This window comes from Pongo pygmaeus, chromosome 2, assembly GCF_028885625.2.
Source record: "Pongo pygmaeus isolate AG05252 chromosome 2, NHGRI_mPonPyg2-v2.0_pri, whole genome shotgun sequence".
In the NCBI taxonomy this organism is placed as follows: domain Eukaryota; kingdom Metazoa; phylum Chordata; class Mammalia; order Primates; family Hominidae; genus Pongo; species Pongo pygmaeus.
Genome location: NC_085930.1, coordinates 74,189,352 through 74,210,754, shown reverse-complemented (window position 1 = coordinate 74,210,754; position 21,403 = coordinate 74,189,352). Strand labels below are relative to the sequence as shown.

Here is a 21,403-nt window from a genome sequence, read left to right as displayed (position 1 = left end):
AAGAACTTGGAGTCTGATGTTCGAGGGCAGGAAGCATCTAGCACAGGAGAAAGATGTAGGCTGGGAGGCTAGGCCCATCTCTCCTTTTCATGTTTTTCTGCCTGCTTTATATTCACTAGAAGCTGATTAGATTGTCCCCACCAGATTAGGGGTGGATCTGCCTTCCCCAGCCCACTGACTCAAATGTTAATTTCTTTTGGCAACACCCTCACAGCCACACCCAGGGTTAATACTTTGTATCCCTCAATCCAGTCAAGTTGACACTGGGTATTAACCATCATACCCAGGCCCTAGGCTGAATATTTTTACATAGGTACTTTTTTGATATCATAATGTACATGTATGAACCATATTTACTTAGCCTTAAGTTTAGCTATGGAAACTGAGGCACAGAGAATTTAAGTACAGATGCTTCTCAGCTTAAGATAGGGTTACGTCCTGATACACCCATCTTAAGTTGAAAATATCATTATGTTTAAAATGCACTTAATACACCTAACCTACCAAACATTATAGCCTACCTTGAATATTGTCAGAACATTTACATTAGTTTTATTGGGCAAAATCATCTACCATAAAGTCTGTTTTCTAATAAAGTGTTGAATTTCTCATGTAATTGAATACTACAGTGACAGTGAAAAATAGAATGCTATCACATAGGTACTCAAAGTATGGTTTCTACTAAGTGTGTACTGCTTTCACACCTTCGTAAAGTCAAAAAATTGTAAGTTGAACTAATGTAAGTTGGGGAAGGTCTACAGCTTGCACAAGGTGACACATCTAGTAAGTAGAGAAGCATAATTCGAATACAGAACACTTGATTCCTCCAGGGTAGAATTCTTTCTCCAACCCCAGAGCTGCCTGATTTTTTTTTTTGTTTTTTGCACTAACAGAAATACAAATAACCAGCTTGTTATTGTGAGTACATATTTCTTTTTGCCCAACTTCATAAGAAGTTAATGAATATAAATCATAGAGCTAAGTCCCACCAAATAGTGTCATTCTGTTAAACTAACTTCCTATCTAACACGATGCTATGGGGAAAATGAGAGTCTTCGCCAACTGCAGTGATGGTGATGATCATGCAGTTCATTTCCTTCAGAATTTCATACTCAGAACAGAGTGTCCCAAACATATCGTGTTGGAAAAAAAAAAAAAAGCAGCATCAAATGTAATGTATAATTGTTTGTGGGACTCTTGAAATGCATCCCGTGCCAATTCTGGGCCTTAAAGCCACGTTTTGTTAATTAAAGCATTGTTTCTTTAAACTGCCAGACTTGTTGTGGAACATCACCCTGGTAATTAGCAGGACATTTTCTTCTTACATTTGATAAATCTAGTCAGCCCTAGAAGAAAGCAATTTCACTTAAAAAAAAATCTATTCCAGCCATTTCTTATTTGTTGCAGAATTTAAGATAATTAATTTGTATATGTTATAAAAGTTGGCCTGAATTATTATGGCTTTTTTGTGGTAAAAACACTTAACATTAAATTTACCATCTCTCAATTTTAAGTGTACAGTTCAGTTGTGTTAAGTATATTCACATTATTGTGTAACAGATCTCTAGAACTTTCTCATCTTGCAAAACTAAAACTTTATTCCTATTAAACACTAATTCCCTCTACCTCCAAGCCCTTGGCAACCACCTTTCTACTTTCTGTTTCTATGATTTTGGCTACTTTATATGAATGGAATCATGTACTATTCACGCTATTGTGAATGGCTTATTTCATAATGTCCTCAAGATTCATCCACGTTGTAGCATATGACAGGACTTCCTTTTTAAAGCTGCATAATATTCCATTGTATGTACACACCACATTTTCATGTGTGTATGTTTGTGTATGTGTGTATGTAGTAGTGGTTTTTACTGATTGGCACAAGATCGTGGCCTATGCTTCCAATACCCTTCTCTCCTATGCAGCTCAAATGGAAGGAAACTGATTAATACATAGGAAGCAATAGCATGCTTACAGGTTTAAACTCCTTTCATTTTTACAAAAAGGAGTGGGATATGGGGGTGGTACAATTTTAGGGGTAGTAGCAAAACTCTCCCTAGACTACAGTGGGTGGGCCTGTCTGTCCCCTGTTGCTGGTACCACATAAGAAGGTGCATTAGTAAAGGAAAAAAGGGTTACATGTAGTTGGCCTGCTATTAAGAGGGGAAGATAGGATGGTATCTGCTGTGTACCTGTCTTGGGCCAAACCTGGGGCTGGACCAGTGCCCCTTTCTTCTTGGCCCACCTACACAACCCAGCTGTACTGTCTCCTGCACCCATGGGAAGGAGGTGTGAAGGAAGCTGAGAACATCCGCCTTGAGAAGACGAAACAGGAAACCTCAGTTTCCTTTCACTTTCTCTGGACTAAATTCCACTCCCCTCAGCTCTGGAAAGCACTGCAAAAGTCTTAGGAGTGCTGTGAAGACGCTGTGGAAGATGCTGGCCCAGGCAGGTGGCCCTGAGTGGGCAAAAAGAAAAACTTGACTTTCCATGCAGTATCAAGCAAGGTTACTTTGTAAACAAACAAAACTGGAAAATAAGACTACATACTAAGTCCTTGAGTGCATTTGGATTGGGGGCAAGGGCTTTATTACTCCTTCCCCCCCATTTTGTAACCCCACACCAAGTGTCAAGAGGTTTAAGGATCACAACCAACCCCACCTTCCCTTCAAGCACCATTCCTTGGGTTCCCCAGTTTTGTTGAGCTCATTTGGGGTTATTCCTGCCACCCTCTTAAAAAATGACTCAGCCTGTTGGTTGGTCCATTTTCTACCCTTTCTACAATTATGAAACACACTCTCTAAATAGGAGATACATAAGCCCTCACTCTATAGTCCAAGGAACTAGGTGATATAATGCCGGGAAGGCTAAATTGTTTGCTTTCCTGGGTGGTCCTTATGTGAATGGACAGCAGCAGGGTTCTGGTGGGATCAGAGCAGTCTAGTTTGAGCCACCACACCACATTTTTTTTTTAATTAATTTTAATTTTTTTTTAAAGCTCCAGGGTACATGTGCAGGATGTGCAGGTTTGTTACATGGGTAAACGTGTGCCATGGTGGTTTGCTGCACCTATCAACCCATCACCTGCATGTTAAGCCCAGCATGCATTAGCTGTTTTTCCTAATGCCCTCCCTCCCCTCACCCCACCACCCAACAGGCCCTGTGTGTGTCGTTCCCCTCCCTGTGTGTCCATGTGTTCTCATTTTTCAGCTCCCACTTATAAGTGAGAACATGTGGTGTTTGGTTTTCTGTTCCTGCATTAGTTTGCTGAGGATAATGGCTTCCAGCTTCATCCATGTCCTTGCAAAGGACATGATCTTGTTTCTTTTTATAACTCAGAAATAAGACCACCCATCTACAACCATCTGATCTTTGACAAACCTGACAAAAACAAGCAATGGGGAAAGGATTCCCTATTTAATAAATGGTCCTAGGAGAACTGGCTACTCATATGCAGATAATTGAAAGTGGACCCCTTCCTTACACCTTATAAAAAAACTAACTCAAGATAGATTAAAGGCTTAAATGTAAAACACAGAACTATAAAAACCCTAGAAGAAAATCGAGGCAATACCATTCAAAACATAAGCACAGGCAAAATCACCAAAAACAATTGCAGCAAAAGCAAAAATTGACAAATGGGATCTAATTAAACCACATTTTCCTTATCCATTCATTTGTCAATGGACATTTGGGCTGCCTCTCCCTCTTGGCTGTTGTGAATAATAATAGGTGCAATGAACGTGGGTGTACAAATATCTCTTTGAGATTCTGCTTTAATTCTTTTGCATATGTACCCGAACTGGGATATAATCATATGGTGATTATATTTTCAATTTTTTGAGAAATCACTATATTGTTTTCCATAATGGTTGCACCATTTTACATTCTCTACAACAGTGAACAAGGGTTACAGTTTCTCTACATCCTTTCCAATGCCTGTTATTTTGTGTTGTGATAGTGTCCATCCTAATGAGTATGAGGTGATATCTCATTGTACTTTTTATTTGCATTTCTCTTATGATTAGTGATATGGAGCATTTTTTCATATGCTTGTGGGTCATTTGTATGTCTTTGGAGAATTGTCTATTTAAGCCCTTTGCCCATTTTTTAATAAGGTTATTTTGTTGTAGGAATTTATAATATATTCTGGATATTAACCCTTTATCATAGATATAATTTAAAAATATTGTCTCCCATTCTTTAGGTCATCTTTTTTCTCTGTTGATTGTCTCCTTTGATGCACAGACCTTAAGTTTGAAATCATCTCATTTGTCTTTTGTTGTTGTTGTTGTTGTTGCCTGTGTTTTTGGTGTCATATCTAAGAAACCATTGCCAAATACCCTGAAGCTTTTCCCTTAGGTTTTCTTCTAGGAGTTTTATAGGTTTAGGTCTTATGGTTAGGTCTTTAATGCATTTTGAGTTAATTTTTGTATATGGCATAATGTAAGAGTACAACCTCATTCTTTTCATGTAGATATCCAGTTTTCCCCACATAATTTGTTGAAGAAACTGTCCTTTATTGTATAGTCTTGGCACTCTTGTCAAAGATCATAAAGAGCATGTATAGAAGGGTTTATTTCTGGACTCTGTTCCATTGGTCTATATGTCTGTCTTTATGTCAGTACCACACCGTCTTGATTACTGTTGCCTTACAGTATGTGTTGAAATCAAGAAGTGTGAGGTCTCCAACATTGTTCTTTTTCAGGATTACTTTGGCATTTTAAAATCTCTTGATCTTATAGGAATTTTAGATTTTTTTCCTGTAGAAATTACCATTGAGATTTTGATAGAGATGGCATTGATTCTGTAGATTGTTTTGGGTGTTATAGACAGTATAACAATATTAAATTTTCCAGTCTATAAACATGGGATGTTTCATCATTGTGTTTATATCATCTTTGATTTATTTTGGTTATCTCTTACAATTTTCATTGTACAAATCTTTTGCCTCCCCAGTTCAATTCATTCCTAAGCATTGTATTCTTTCTGATACTTTTGTAAATGGGGTTGTTTTCTTAATTTCCTTTTCAGATTAGTCATTGTTAGTTTATGGAAATACAACTCATTTGTGTGTTGATTTTGTATCCTGCAAATTTGCTAACATCATTTATTAGTTTTAGTGGGTTTTTTGTGGGATCTTTAGGATTTTCTATATGTATAAGATTATGTAATCTGGGAACAGATAATTTTACTTCTTTTCCATTTGAATGCCTTTTATTTATTTTTCTTGTCTATTTGCTGTGACTAGAGTTTCCAGTACTGTGTTGAATAGAAATGGCAAGAATAGGCATCCTTTCCTTAGGATGGGAGGCATCTCCTCCCATTCTTAGAGGAGAAACTTTCAGTTTTTTGCTATTAAGAATCATTTTAACTGTGGACTTTTGATATGTGACTTTTATTATGTGTAGGTACTTTCCTTCCATTCTTCGTTTGTTGAGTGTTTTTATCATGAAAAAGTGTTGAATTTTGTCAGATGGTTTTGTGCATCAATTGAGATGATCATGTGTTTTTACTTCTTCATTCTGTTAATGTGGCATATTATACTGATTGTTTTTCACATATGGAACCTTCCTTGCATTCCCAGTATAAATCCAACTTGTTCATAGTATATAATCTTTTTAATATGAGAAGTTTTGCATCAATATGCATTAGGGATATTGGTCTGTAGTTTTCTTGTTGTGATCATGGATTTACATTTAAACACTATTGATGAGTAGCTCCTGAGAAATGCCATACATTGTAAACATCTAAACTGGCTTAAGGACTCTATAATAAAGTTGTTCTATGTATAATGTCATGTTAAAAAAATTTGGTGAAATTGCTAAAGAAAATTCAGAATTAAATACAAATAGAAATACCTTAAGCATCTCCTTTTGTATTAAGGATGTTTAATTCCTTGCTGCCAAAGGAATGTCTTCTAGGATGTGGAGAGGAAATTCTTATACATACATTCTTATAGAATGTAGGAGAAAAAAATGTCTTCCTCTGTGCTTGATCTGATTTCTAACATTCTGAGTTTCCATGGTTGATTGGTTGGTTAGTTGGCTGAAAAAGGTATGTGTGTATGTCAAAGAAAAATTTGAACATTTCAACACAGTTATCTGAAATCATATAATTTAAACTACAATGGGGGCATTAGCTATAATAATGTTCAAACTACAGCCCCATAAAGGCTATTTCTCAATACTAATAGACTGTTTTGAAAGTCTCTCACGCAACTTTAATACATATTTTACTTCTTGGTACATTTCCTTACATTCAATTGAAACATAAAAATTAGTTGAGGCTGGGTGCGTTGGCTCACACCTGTAATCCCAGAACTTTGGGAGGCTGAAGTGGACAGATAACGAAGTCAGCAGATCCAGACCATCCTGGCTAACACGGCGAAACCTTGTCTCTACTGAAAATACAATTAGGTGTGGTGGGCCGTGCCTGTAGTCCCAGCTACTCGGAAGGCTGAGGCAGGAGAATCGCTTAAACCCGGGAGGCAGAGGTTGCAGTGAGCCGAGATCGAGATCGCACCACTGCACTCCAGCCTAGGCGACAGAGTGAGACTTTGTCTCAAAAAAAAAAAAAAAAAAAAAAAAAATTAGTTGAAATTCTGTATCAGTTATGAAAGGTAGCTTTATTCTTTTGGTTTTCTATTTTGAGTTATGATTGAGAAATAACCTGTGGCAGAAGTTTTCTTAACAATGTATTGTGGCCAGTGCACCTGTTTCAAGATTACTCTAAACAGAAACAAGAGTGAAATAAATTTGTGGAGTTAATAATAAAAATGTTATTCTCTGTGGTATGTTTTCTTTTTTTTAAGACAGGGTCTTGCTCTATTGCCCAGGCTGGAGTGCAGTGGCACCATCTTGGCTCACTGCAACCTCTGCCTCCCAGGTTCAAGCGATTCTCCTGCCTCAGGCCCCTGAGTAGCTGGGATTACAGGCACGTACCACCATGCCTGGCTAATTTTTGTATTTTTAGTAGAGACAGGGTTTCGCCATGTTGGTCAGGTTGGTCTCAAACTCCTGACCTCATGATCTGCCCCCTGCCAGCCTCCCACAGTGTTGGGATTACAGGCGTGAGCCACCACACCCAGCCCGTATTTTTTCATTTCATAGAATTTCCAGATAAAAGTCAGAGTCAACTAGTTTTATAATACTGAAAAGTTTTGCAAATACAGCATGTCGCTTAATGATGGGGATGTGTTCTAAGAAATGGGTCATTAGGTGATTCTGTCATTGTGCAAATGTCATAGAGTATACTTACATAAACCTAGGTGGTATGTAACCTATATGATATATGTGGCCTATATGATATACCCTATTGCTCCTAGGCTGCAAACCTGTATAGCATGTTACTATCCTGAAGGCAATGGGCAATTGTAACACAATGGCAAGTATTTGTGTATTGAAACATAAAGGTATAGTAAAAATATGGTACTATTAATACAACCGTATGGGACTACCATTGTATATGTGGTCCATCATTGGCCAAACTTTCCTTATGGTGGCACAAGACTACATAATAAATGGTAAAGTAACCAGACTTGGAGATGGAGAGGAGGGAGAAGAATGCCAAATGTATGTTTCCTCCCACAGACTAGCAGGCATCTAGTATCAGGCAACACACTTATACAATCATTTCCTACTCCTGTCTCACACTTGCCAGAATCTGGATTTGATTTTTTTTTACTGTTAGACCAGTAATGCAGTTTTCATATTTTGTATAACAAAAAAGTTGTAGGACTTTTCCTTCTTACTGTGAAAATATGACTCATTAAATACACAACTTTTAGTACTGGCTATTTGTATTCTTATACTCTTAGTCACAAAGATAACTATGTTTTACAAAGTCAAAAGGTTAATAATAGCAGCTAGCATGAATTCAGAGCTTGCTATGTATTGAGCACTGGGTTTAAACACATATGCTGTATTTTATTAGATCCTTATAGTAGGAAAGTGAAGTGACACTAGTCACTGAAGTTCCTTCAGTGCTCAAGACTCAAGTGCACTATAGCAAGACAAACACCAGGAAGCATGTAACTGTGCTTCGAATACTTTAGCAAGTGAATGGCCCAGTTTGGGAAAGCAAGACAAACACTGGATCCATAATGGCTTTTTACACCTGATTAGAATACAGAAAAAATGGAACCATTAACTACTAATATTATCTTTGCCAGCAGGTGAGCAGTACATACCTGACTTCAGAGGATTTTATTCAAATCAATAGATGATGGTTAATAAAAACAAATATCCTCAGCTTTCCTTCTTTCACTTGTCGTCTGACAACCACTATTTAGCTAAAACTAAAATGGATTAGAGATACAAGATGATGAATAACAAATATTATTAACTTTTGTGAGCATATAACGTGAGTCAGCTACTACACTAAGAACTTTACATAGAATCCCTTAATTTTCTCAATAATCCTATGAGAACTGTACTTGTATGAGCAACCCCATTTTATAGCTGAAGATACTTGAGGCTTCAAGAGGTTATATAAACATGTTCCTGGTCAACAGTTATTAAGCAGTGAGTGACATTCTCATGAGATTAATGAAATCATCTGTGTGAGATACAAATACATCTATTGTGTATGTTTGTGTTTTTAATGGAGACCAATGGTATGACAGAATGAAGTCCTTTTATTAGTCAGTCAAGATCTGATGTGGCTATTAGAATATAGGAAAAACTGATGTTTTCCTTTTTTAGTTATTTTACATTAACTTTAAAAATAATAGCTTTATCAAGATATAATTCACATAACATAATTTGCTCATTAAAATGTTTGAGTCAAGAGTTTTTAGAATATTCACAAAATTGTGCAACCATCACCACAATCTTTAGAATATTTTCATCATCTCAAAAAGATACTTTGTAGCCTTTAGCACCCTTCCCACTGTGCCCCTCACCCCATACTCCTGGCCATAGGCAACTACTAAATTACTTTCTGTCCCTGCAGGTTGTCCTATTCTGGATACTTTGTATATGTGGAATCATACAATATGTGATCTTTTATGACTGGCATCTTTCAAGCATGTTTTTGATATTTTCATCCATGTTGTAGGATATTAAATTAGCTTTTTGCATAGGAATAATTGAGCTAGAAAAGCATTGGCTGAATATGTCTGCAGAATGTACCATTTAGAAAAGAAAGAATTCCAGGAGACAAATGAGGTAGTAACTAAAATGTAAATAACTAAAAATTAGCTTTGAGTCTTTAATAAACTACCTTTCATGTTTTGCTTTTACTAGGAATGAACTTTTAATTTTTTGGAGCTATAAATACATGTAGTTTCTAAAGACATCTTTGTTTTTAAAGAAAAGACATCTGCAGGCTTTTTCTTAGTGTTCCTATTAAGTATGTATGAGTGTGTGAATTTGTGTGTGTGTGTGTGCACATGTTTAGTGACTTTACATGTGTATACATACAAATGTACACAGTCATATATGACTTCAGTGGTACATGGAATCTCAATTTAATTGTAAAAGTGAAGGAGTTCTAAAACTAGTTTTAGTATAGTAAGTGGGATATGGTAAGAATGTCCTACAATTTAAAAGCCTATTTGGTTATCTTCAATGGATTTTGAATGTATTCGATACTAGATTGCGAGTGACTATGCCTTTTTAGTAAACAAAAGAAAGGCTATAATGTAGAAAGTATATGGAATAAGCATAACATCTGTCCTAATCTAATTTTCAGGCACATCTCCAGACTTCAATTTGGCTGAAATAACTCATGCCACGGACCTGTGCACATGCCTGGAATTGAGAGACACAGTTAAAAGACTCCAAATTGCTTTCTGCCTTTTGAAAACTCCTGAAAACTATCCCTTTGGACTCTGGAATTCTACACAGCTCAACCAAGACTTTGCTTGAATGTTTACATTTTCTGCTCGCTGTTCTACATATCACAATATAGTGTTCACGCTTTGTTAAAACTTTGGGGTGTCAGGAGTTGAGCTTGCTCAGCAAGCCAGCATGGCGAGGATGAGCTTTGTTGTAGCAGCTTGCCAATTGGTGCTGGGCCTACTAATGACTTCATTAACTGAGTCTTCCATACAGAATAGTGAGTGTCCACAACTTTGCGTATGTGAAATTCGTCCCTGGTTTACCCCACAGTCAACTTACAGAGAAGCCACCACTGTTGATTGCAATGACCTCCGCTTAACAAGGATTCCCAGTAACCTCTCTAGTGACACACAAGTGCTTCTCTTACAGAGCAATAACATCGCAAAGACTGTGGATGAGCTGCAGCAGCTTTTCAACTTGACTGAACTAGATTTCTCCCAAAACAACTTTACTAACATTAAGGAGGTCGGGCTGGCAAACCTAACCCAGCTCACAACGCTGCATTTAGAGGAAAATCAGATTACAGAGATGACTGATTACTGTCTACAAGACCTCAGCAACCTTCAAGAACTCTACATCAACCACAACCAAATTAGCACTATTTCTGCTAATGCTTTTGCAGGCTTAAAAAATCTATTAAGGCTCCACCTGAACTCCAACAAATTGAAAGTTATCGATAGTCGCTGGTTTGATTCTACACCCAACCTGGAAATTCTCATGATTGGAGAAAACCCTGTGATTGGAATTCTGGATATGAACTTCAAACCCCTTGCAAATTTGAGAAGCTTAGTTTTGGCAGGAATGTATCTCACTGATATTCCTGGAAATGCTTTGGTGGGTCTGGATAGCCTTGAGAGCCTGTCTTTTTATGATAACAAACTGATTAAAGTCCCTCAACTTGCCCTGCAAAAAGTTCCAAATTTGAAATTCTTAGACCTCAACAAAAACCCCATTCACAAAATCCAAGAAGGGGACTTCAAAAATATGCTTCGGTTAAAAGAACTGGGAATCAACAATATGGGCGAGCTCGTTTCTGTCGACCGCTATGCCCTGGATAACTTGCCAGAACTCACAAAGCTGGAAGCCACCAATAACCCTAAACTCTCTTACATCCACCGCTTGGCTTTCCGAAGTGTCCCTGCTCTGGAAAGCTTGATGTTGAACAACAATGCCTTGAATGCCATTTACCAAAAGACAGTCGAATCCCTCCCCAATCTGCGTGAGATCAGTATCCATAGCAATCCCCTGAGGTGTGACTGTGTGATCCACTGGATTAACTCCAACAAAACCAACATCCGCTTTATGGAGCCCCTATCCATGTTCTGTGCCATGCCGCCCGAATATAAAGGGCACCAGGTGAAGGAAGTTTTAATCCAGGATTCGAGTGAACAGTGCCTCCCAATGATATCGCACGACACCTTCCCAAATCGTTTAAACATGGATATCGGCACGACGGTTTTCCTAGACTGTCGAGCCATGGCTGAGCCAGAACCTGAAATTTACTGGGTCACTCCCATTGGAAATAAGATAACTGTGGAAACCCTTTCAGATAAATACAAGCTAAGTAGCGAAGGTACCTTGGAAATATCTAACATACAAATTGAGGACTCAGGAAGATACACATGTGTTGCCCAGAATGTCCAAGGGGCAGACACTCGGGTGGCAACAATTAAGGTTAATGGGACCCTTCTGGATGGTACCCAGGTGCTAAAAATATACGTCAAGCAGACAGAATCCCATTCCATCTTAGTGTCCTGGAAAGTTAATTCCAATGTCATGACATCAAACTTAAAATGGTCGTCTGCCACCATGAAGATTGATAACCCTCACATAACATATACTGCCAGGGTCCCAGTCGATGTCCATGAATACAACCTAACACATCTGCAGCCTTCCACAGATTATGAAGTGTGTCTCACAGTGTCCAATATTCATCAGCAGACTCAAAAGTCATGCGTAAATGTCACAACCAAAAATGCCGCCTTCGCACTGGACATCTCTGATCAAGAAACCAGTACAGCCCTTGCTGCAGTAATGGGGTCTATGTTTGCCGTCATTAGCCTTGCGTCCATTGCTGTGTACTTTGCCAAAAGATTTAAGAGAAAAAACTACCACCACTCGTTAAAAAAGTATATGCAAAAAACCTCTTCAATCCCACTAAATGAGCTGTACCCACCACTCATTAACCTCTGGGAAGGTGACAGTGAGAAAGACAAAGATGGTTCTGCAGACACCAAGCCAACCCAGGTTGACACATCCAGAAGCTATTACATGTGGTAACTCAGAGGATATTTTGCTTCTGGTAGTAAGGAGCACAAAGACGTTTTTGCTTTATTCTGCAAAAGTGAACAAGTTGAAGACTTTTGTATTTTTGACTTTGCTAGTTTGTGGCAGAGTGGAGAGGACGGGTGGATATTTCAAATTTTTTTAGTATAGCGTATCGCAAGGGTTTGACACGGCTGGCAGCAACTCTAGGCTTCCAGTCTGTGTTTGGTTTTTATTCTTATCATTATTATGATTATTATTATATTATTATTTTATTTTAGTTGTTGTGCTAAACTCAATAATGCTGTTCTAACTACAGTGCTCAATAAAATGATTAATGACAGGTTGGGGTTCCCCTGTGCTTTTACCAGTAGCATGACCCCTTCTGAAGCCATTGGTAGAAAGTACTTTGTCCTCCAAAAAGCTAACATATGGTTTTGAAGCAGCATTGAAACTTTTGTAGCAATCTGGTCTACAGACTTTTAACTCAAGAAGCTAAGGCTAGACTTGTTACCTTCGTTGAATGATGTTAGTTGACTGTACGGTAATGTTGTATCAACTGAATTGAATGTTTGCCTTTAAACAATGAATTTTCTTTTTCTTTCCTTTTTTTTTTTTGTAATAGTTAAAGAGGCTTAGAACAAGCTAACAGGCAATAGAAATATGTATATCAGATTTTTTAATGTAACAAACTACATGTTAATTGTTATCTTATTCTTTTTATCTTTAGTAGACACTTTTAAAAGAAAAGACAATTTTGTTGTGTTTAACTCACCAACACGTGGTATATAATGAAGACAGAACTATAATAAATTAGTTTTGTTCTGATTTTTTAGAACACTTGCAATAATGTATCATTTATAGTTCTTGCTAGTTGCAGTGGTAATATTTTTCACATCCATAAAAACAACTACCAAAATAAATCAGCTGTAGCATGTTGCTTTTTAAAGCTAGGCCCTAAAAGGCTTTAATTCTTTTTCTAAGGGAAGAAATGTCTATTTTAATTAAGATATTTTAATGAACAGGATTTCTGTATTTTAAATAGTACTGACTAGCACCTAACGGGCAGTGGGAGGGTGGTTCATATGAAGAAAAAAAGGTGTATTGTTGTATCCCATGCATAAATAAAGGTAAATATATATATATATATATATATATATATACACCAATATATTCATATATACACACACACATCCCAACCTGTCACACATAATGCATGTGTACATATATGAATATATTGGATATGTCATTTCTGTAAGAGTTTTGTTAAAACCTGATTTTCTTTTGTAGTATCCACATTCTTCATCAAAGTACAAAAACATCTATGGAGTGTCACAAACTGTATGACACGTTATTTCTTTTTAACAGTTGTCTGTATGCTTAGACCCATATTAGTCTCTATATCTGTGTGGCGATATCTGCTGAGACAAGTAAATGATTAATAGAAAACAAAACAACTTCTGTACAGTTGACATTTTTCATCCAAATATATATAGACAGTTTTGGAGAATTGTTTCGAGATTATAGAGGAAACATGTAACATTTAGAGCAGATGGAACTAGGTTTAGGTAGAAGACCAGTTCCACAAAGAGCAGAGGGAGGGATGGGATTTAATAGGTAAAAGAAGAACCCATTTGAAAATAAAGTTCGCTTCAAAAGGCAGCTGCCGCCAGGCACACACCATTCCATCAGACAGGTGCCAGACAAGCAAAAGCAAGGAAAAGTTGGCAGAAAGAAAGTCCAGGTGATGTAGGCTGAGGTATTTCTTTCTTTGGCACTATCTTGGTTTTGTGAATCACTTTATAAAAAAAAATCACTTTCTTCCCATTCTTAAGGGGTTTGGCAAACAGAATTTCAGATCTTGAAACAAATGAGCTGCAACAGAAAAATAAGAAGTACCTGAGCTTGAGGCATCCCTTCCCAAAGCCTTCACTTACTGGTGAGAAAAACCTGGACCCAGGGAGGGCTTGCAGCTTACCCAGGTCGGACTCCTGCCGGTTCAGCGCTCTGCACTCCATTGATTGTTCTAGGCCCGGCAGCCTTTTAGGTTCTTGTGCAGGGCACCTCTTTTACAGTTCTGAATAACCTCTAGTGCCCCTGCTTCAAAAATGCAGTACATCCTCAAGTTCCCATTTACTCAGGATACTTTTTAGCACAGGGCAGATCAGACAGTGTCTCTATTGTTAGTACTGCAAAGTATGTATGGGAAACACAGAGAATTGGAGCTGCGTTGAATGCAAACTTGGGGTGTTTCCCTTGAGGAATTCTCGTCTTCAAATGTCTGCAGAGAGTAGTGGACCATGTTACAACTTTCCTGTTCATCTGTGAACCATGAAAATGGATGGCACTGATGCATTAGACCCTCAGCAGCCTGCAACTGCAAATCTGTGAGACTTCATTCAGCCCATAAAGCAAACATTTGAACTTACACAGAATGAGCACTTAAATACGGGTACAATAAATGAAGGGAAAAACCTCAGCCATTTCTCCATTCTGAAGATATAGCAAGCACCGGGAAATCTGAGATTTTTCATCAACAATATCTTCTGCGAGCCCAGTTTGAGGGGAAAAACCCCTTTTACATTTTTTTTCAGTAAAGTACTGGAACTTACTTTTCCCTGTCTGTGCTAATGAGTTGATTTTCAGCTGATAGAAAACAAAATGATAGAGTACTTTTTTCCTTGGCCAAGTATTTTCTCATTTGTATTTAATTTGATAAATTAGACAGCCAGTGAAATTAGACACCAAACTAGGTCCTGATGGATAATGAATGTTATGTCACCTTTAACAGTGAAGTGGTTATTATAGGTCACTTTCTAATTTCATATTTTCCCTTTTGCTTTCTGCTGCCCTCAGGGTATATAGTGTGTCTCTAACCTGATTTTTCAAGGTTATTTTTGGAGCAGTTTCTTAAAACAGGCATTCCCTAACTTGCTCATTTAATTAATGAAAAATTGAACTGATGCCATGGATATAAAAACAAATGCCATGTTTAATTGTCAGTGTTTCTGATTTGGCAAAAAGGAATCATCTCTATTTTTTTTGCAAACACTATCAAAGTGCATATTTTGTCTTTTGTGGTTTCTATTTATTCAATCATTCATTTGTTTGCTAAGGACACCATAGTCAACCCTTTACTTGGTGTTTGCTTTCTATTTCTGTATTCAATTTCCAAGGCATTTTCTTTTCTTTATTACTGTTTTCACCATTGGTGGGGTAGGGGGAAGCATTTTATATCTCCAACAGTTTGCTGGGAAAAACCACACTTTTTCCCTTTCTATTCACTGGAAAGGGAAATGTAACTACTTCTGAAGCATTCTAAGTACAGATGGAAATGCTTTCTTCACCTCAGTTCTTTCACTCTCGCCTTGCTTGCAAATAGACTTTTTTATTGTTATTCAAAAGGGATTAGCTTGGAAGAAAAAAAAATCTTTCTTTAAAGATTGGTGATTCAGAATCACCATCCGGATGTCCAGAATAATTTTGGCCTGGAATCTCTGCAGGACTTGATGTAATCTGGTGTGGACAGTTCCCCTGCCCCAACCCCCACTTCCCCCATAAGCACTGATACCAGCTGCTTTAGTAAAAAGGAGATGCTGAGGGAACTAAGGATTTTTATGTCTGCTGGTTCAACATTGCCCAGAACAAGTAAACAGAACTAAGTGGGTTTCTCATATTAAAGAATTCCTAGGAGACTTGACGGCAGGAGATGACAATGAAGGCTTTCTTTATGTCTTCAAATTTATTTATCTTTTCTTCTTTAAGAAACCTTATATGCTGGGAATCTGAGGTACATTCCAAAACTATACTTATATCAGGCTAAATTTTAATTCTAATCTTGAACTCCCCCATACTATTCTCTGTTACACACTCCAAAATTTTGAAATGTATAGATTTTTGTGCAGAAGACACCAAACTCTCTTTCCTTAGCAGGAAACCATGGAAAGCTTTTATAAAATTAATGACAAACTCAAGTGTTTAGCTCCAAAGCTTAAATGGGGAAATGTGAAGTTCATATAAACTGAGCAATTTGCAAGGGTACCTGACATGCCTGAAAACACAGGGAACAGCCAGACAATGGCTCTTGCATAATTACCAAATTGTGAAGTTTGTGGATGTGTTTATATTTAGGAAATCATCTAGTCCCCCTCCCAAGTTTATATGGATGCCATAAGACATTAAAGTGGCATTATGCATTTGCCCTCCTGACAGCCCATTATGTCAGTTATATATTAAATATGAAGCAAATCCAGTATCATGTACCTCATGAAAGTAGTTCTGGTCACAAAGTGGGTCAGATCATGCCTCTCCTTTCCAACTGGGCCTCCCTGTCTCCCTCCCATAAGATTAGATTGACAAAGTAAATTTCAGCCTGGGCCCTGACAGAATAATCATGAATTCCTAGTAAGGGGGAGTATCTTGAATTAATAAGGTAGCATTTTAATGCATCAGTCTGCACATTAGCACGTCTCATTCATATAAACAGAAGACAGTGGTCATGAGGAGAAGGAAAACAAACCATGTAATTGGGGTCGAAAGGACTACATTTTTACAGCTGTGACTTAAGGAAAAGTGGGGAGAGGCATTTATTGTGCATCTAGACCTCTGCTAGGAGCTTCACATGGATTACTTGCATTGAATCCTTTCAGTTGCCCATGTTGTCCCTATGTTAGAGAATAGTGTTTACTCAGCCTCACAGAGCCAAGCAACTTGCCTGAAATCTCACAGCTGGTAAGAAACAACTGAGACTTAACTCAGGACTGTATGACTAAAACCAGTAGTTTTCCAACTGTATAATGGTCCACAAGCTAAATCTAGGTCAGGAATAGAGAACACATAACTCCCAAATATTCAGCATTTGAGTCAGGAACAATGGAGAAGAGGGAGGGTCTAATTTAAGACTCAAACCTGAGATCAATATACGGAAATCACAAGCCAAAGAGGAAAAAGTAAAGGACAGGTCTTCCATGGTTGTGACAACAAATCCATACATTGAACTGGAAGAACCTGAAGCTGCAAAAGAAAAATAAGCAATCAGTCAAAATGAGAGTGGGTGGGAGTAAAAGTAGGTCCCAAATATGGCCATATTTTGAGCACTTATGATTCAGATGCCGTACTGAGCACTTGGCCTGTATTATCTTGTGGAATCCGCAATAACTTCGTAAAGTAGGTATTCATGTCCCCATTTTTCACATCGAGAAACTGAGCCTTAGTCCATCACTGATAAGTGATGAAGCCAAGCAGCCCTGGCTATCAGACTCCAAGGCCCACGAGTAACCATGAAACTATGTTCTAGCTGAAAAGGCACTCAGAGTACTGGGCTGGCCATCTCATTGGCCTGATGGATTTAGTTCTTTCCTGAGAATGAAGAACAAAGAAAAGCATAGGTGTCATAGTCTTGCAAGGAACCTCCCCACAGAAGGCTTGTTAATGTGGCATTTAATGCCACAGCCTTAGATAAGAAAGAAAATGCTACCTTGCTGTTTTTCTTTTTTAACCATTAAGGTTAGTCTCCCATTTTAATCATATACCACATCATCCAGAGCAAAGACTTGTTCTGATGCTGTAAGTAATCTCATCTTAACTTTCCTATAGATCATTCTGGGGGCTGGGGGTGCTAGGAGGATAAACTCCCTGGAGAACTGTTAGTGAAGAGTTTTATGACTAATCCTGTATCTTTGTGATCTCAATAGCCCTTAATTTAAAAATATATTACTTTCAATCTTGTAAGAGGCAGACTGGTTTAAATATCTCCTGTGCTACTGATGAAACTATGAAAAGAAGGCGACCATGAATATTAACCAAAATATATGCTTTCATATTATTTTCCCACTTATCAGAGCACCACACACTTATTAACAGTACTTGATTTTACCAAATTTTTGTTCTAACTGGCTTAGGGGTGCTCCCACCATCATAAGATGGTTCGTGTTTGCAACTCATTTAAAAGTCGCATTTTGTCTTCTGATTATAACAGTAGTATATGTTTACTATAGAGAATCTAGAGAAAAATATTTATTAAAAATAGAATTCCACAACTCAAAACCAGATGAGATTTTGGTATACTTCCTTCTCTCTTTTTTCTCTGTGTATGTATTTATATATGTATATATACATATAATTATAAAAATATATACCTTTATGAGTATATAATTGGAATCATGGTATATATAGCTTTGTACACTTTTTTCTATTATGCAAAATGTAAGCATCTTTTTATATTATTAAACTATCTTGGAAACCATGGTATTAAAGGCTGTATAACCATCTATCATATGGATATTCAGTAATGGAACAAGTCCTTTTGGAAGCATTTTGCCTCTTCCATGTCAAACACCAGGGACATAAAGATGAGCCCACCCTGCCCCTGCTCTCCAGGATGTAGTCACAGAGGAAGATAGACATCCACGTAAAGGACCATCCAGTATGATGACTACACGGAGAAGATGAAACAGCATGACAGCACAGGGAAGAAGAACCCTGGTCAGATTGGGGAGCTCAAATTTCAGATCTCACTACTTAAGCTCAGAATGAAAAGATGAGCCGAGGGCTTCACAAGCAAGCATCCAGAGGGAGGGCATCCTAGGCAGCGAACAAATTGCCGTGATCACAGGCTTTCTAAGGAAGTGGAAGAAGTCTTCCCGGAGGACTTGGGGATTCTGGAGGCCTTCTGATAAAAGGGAAAGGGCTCCTAAAAATACAGGGTAACTACATTGGAAGCTGAAGTCGGAGAGAAACTACAGCAAGTTTTTGTGCAGAGGGGAGAGGGAGAGGCTGGGTTGTATGAGGAGCCTATGGTCCCCAGATGAAGCTTTATTCCCAGTTTAATTTTTTAAGTCATTCCACATAATCACTGGGGGGAGTGCCTTCCTGGTGAGATAAGAGAAGCTCGCAAGAGCAATTTGATAAACCTTCCAAGCCCTGGGGCCTCAGTGTGGAACCTCAGCTGTGGTAATATGTAAGACACAAGCATTAAACAGATGTGAGATTGCCCTAATTGCTTAAGACTATCCCAGTCAGTGGCTTGCACTTAGTACAGGTTTTCTTTGGTGTCTGTGGTGTCAAGAAAATAGGAAGTGCATGTTTGGAAAACTGAAACTGATTATGTGGTGTTTAGAAGCACAAATGAATCCTCTTCAGCTTGTCCTTTGCCCACTAAATACAAATATTTCTAGTTCACTTGCTTAGACAAAATTCTGATCCTTTTTTTAGTGTAACAAGCAAGGCCTTAGACTTGGAATAGTAATAAAGAACCATAATTGGATACATGTACCCCCAAACTCACATATGCACCTCTCCCTTTGTTTCCAAAAGTAAAACAGGTCAAAGACATTGTAGTATAACAATATAAAATACCTCTGAATCTAGATTTTATTCCTATGGGATTTTCCTTGGGTTTTTAATTGGATTGATTTCTGATCATGGAAATTCCTGATAGCAAGAAGAGACTGATAGAAAAGGTTATTTTCCCCAATTCTGCTCTTAACAAGTATGTGGGTGGACATTATACTTCTTGTTGTTTTGATCATTAGGAGATTTGTCCAGGGCAGATTCCATCAACACCTCCTCTGAATTATTGGTCTCTTTCTGGAGAAATACTCAACTGACCATCTTACAAAAAGCTTAATTTCAATCCATTTCCCCAGACTTACAAGTTATAGTTAGCTTCCCATTAACTACATAAATTGAGAGGAGCAGTTTGTAAACAGTGAAAAACACTGGACCATCCAAAAGCCAATAGAGGTTTGTTGAATGAATGAAGTCATTCACAACTTTGACTTTGGAGTGAATAGTAAGTTTTTACTAGAAGCAAATGCATTCGTCTCCCTGGTTATGCTTTGTTTTGTCTGGTAATAGATTTCTGGACTGTTGCAGAGAGCAAGCTGGCATTTGGTTGATTTAGGGGAACAGATTGTATTTCTTAAATTTTCTTTTTTTTTTCTTCCATATTGAGACCTGGGAAAATTTCCCTTAACTTCATTCCAAGTTTGTGGAAATCATACAACCCAGGACATCTTGCTTGGGCTGAGCCACTTGTAATGATCTGGGATTGTTTGGATTTGTGTTCAGCTCCCCAAGGTGCTATTCTGAACACACAACACAACAGCTTACATTTTCCGGGCACATAGCAACTCTCAGTAGATTTGGTCAGATGAGTACCCATTCTTTATAGTTCAGTGGGGTACACTTTCACAATTCCTCAAACTCTGGAAGCCTTATTCAAAAGAGTACAGCCATCTTTTTTTTACTCCAGCAAATTTTTCACTTTGGAGATGAATACTGGGAATTAACACACAATCTTCCTCTTGTAGCACAACTACCAAAGGTCAGGTTAGGGAGAAGTTTGGGAAAGAGTAATGACACCAGAGGAGGAAGGGAAAGAAAGCCACACAGCCACTGTGGAAATGTCAAACAGTGGAGATGGTGTAGTCAGAAAATACTGCTTAGGGGCAGAGTGGTAGACATCTGTCTCTCCCTCAAAGCTCTGTAACATGAGATCCTGGTGGGAGTGGACAAATTATAACTCAAAGTTTGCTGAAAGAAGAGCCTTTTAAACTGGCCTCTTAGGAAAGTCTCTCCTTTTCCCTCTTCTTTTTCACTTTCTCTAAGCAAAGCTGTTCAGAATTTCTACAATTACTTGTAACACCTCTCTCATTTGGGTTATCTTCTTCTCTGTAGGCAACATCCATTCTGGGGAGTGAGGAAAGCTCAAAAGTTGGATGTAGAAGAGTGGAGGCAGAGGTCTGGACTCTAAGGATCCTAAAATTTTCTTTTTAAGTTGTCCTGGCCAGTTCCCCAGGGAATATGGAAAAAAGGCATCCAGAATAAAAGCTCTGTCCATGCATTCTAAAAAAAAAAAAAAAAAAAAAAAAAAATGCATATGATAGGCTTGACCATCCCTTGGTCAGTCATCCTGAAGGTGAAAGAATGATGGATAAAGTCTAGAATGGCTAGCAGTCAGAGCCAAATGGCTTGGTCAATTCAATTCTAACCCTAGTCCTTTCTCTTCCTCCATGAAAAGTATTAAGCTAATTAAGCTACTTATCTTTTCTAATTTACTGGCTTATACTTCCACATCCCTACTTCTTGTTCTCTGTATTGCAGGTCCACTAGACTGCTTTTCAGAACCTTGGTCATACCTTCTCACATTCACATAGATCTCTCACTGAAACACCTCCTCCTTTTTCCCCTGCTTAATCCTCACTCTTTCCTTGGAGCTTTTTAGACAAAGCCTTCGAAGAGCCCAGATTAAGTTAGTTTTGCTTGTCATACCTTCTTATATTAGGCTGTTC

At 38.0% G+C, this 21,403-nt stretch overlaps 1 protein-coding gene across 3 annotated transcripts in view; it reads left to right on the top strand.

Annotated features, from left to right (window-relative positions):
• Positions 1 to 20,955, top strand: part of LRRN1 (leucine rich repeat neuronal 1) — a 65,118-nt gene extending 44,163 nt beyond the window's left edge. For all 3 annotated transcript variants that reach the window (XM_063661815.1, XM_054482502.2, XM_054482500.2), the window contains exon 2: positions 9,697 to 20,955. In XM_063661815.1, coding sequence (XP_063517885.1) covers positions 9,975 to 12,125 — 2,151 coding nt within the window. In that variant the 5' untranslated portion in view covers positions 9,697 to 9,974 and the 3' untranslated portion in view covers positions 12,126 to 20,955. The remainder of the gene's footprint in view (positions 1 to 9,696) is intronic.
• Positions 20,956 to 21,403: the final 448 nt, after the last annotated feature.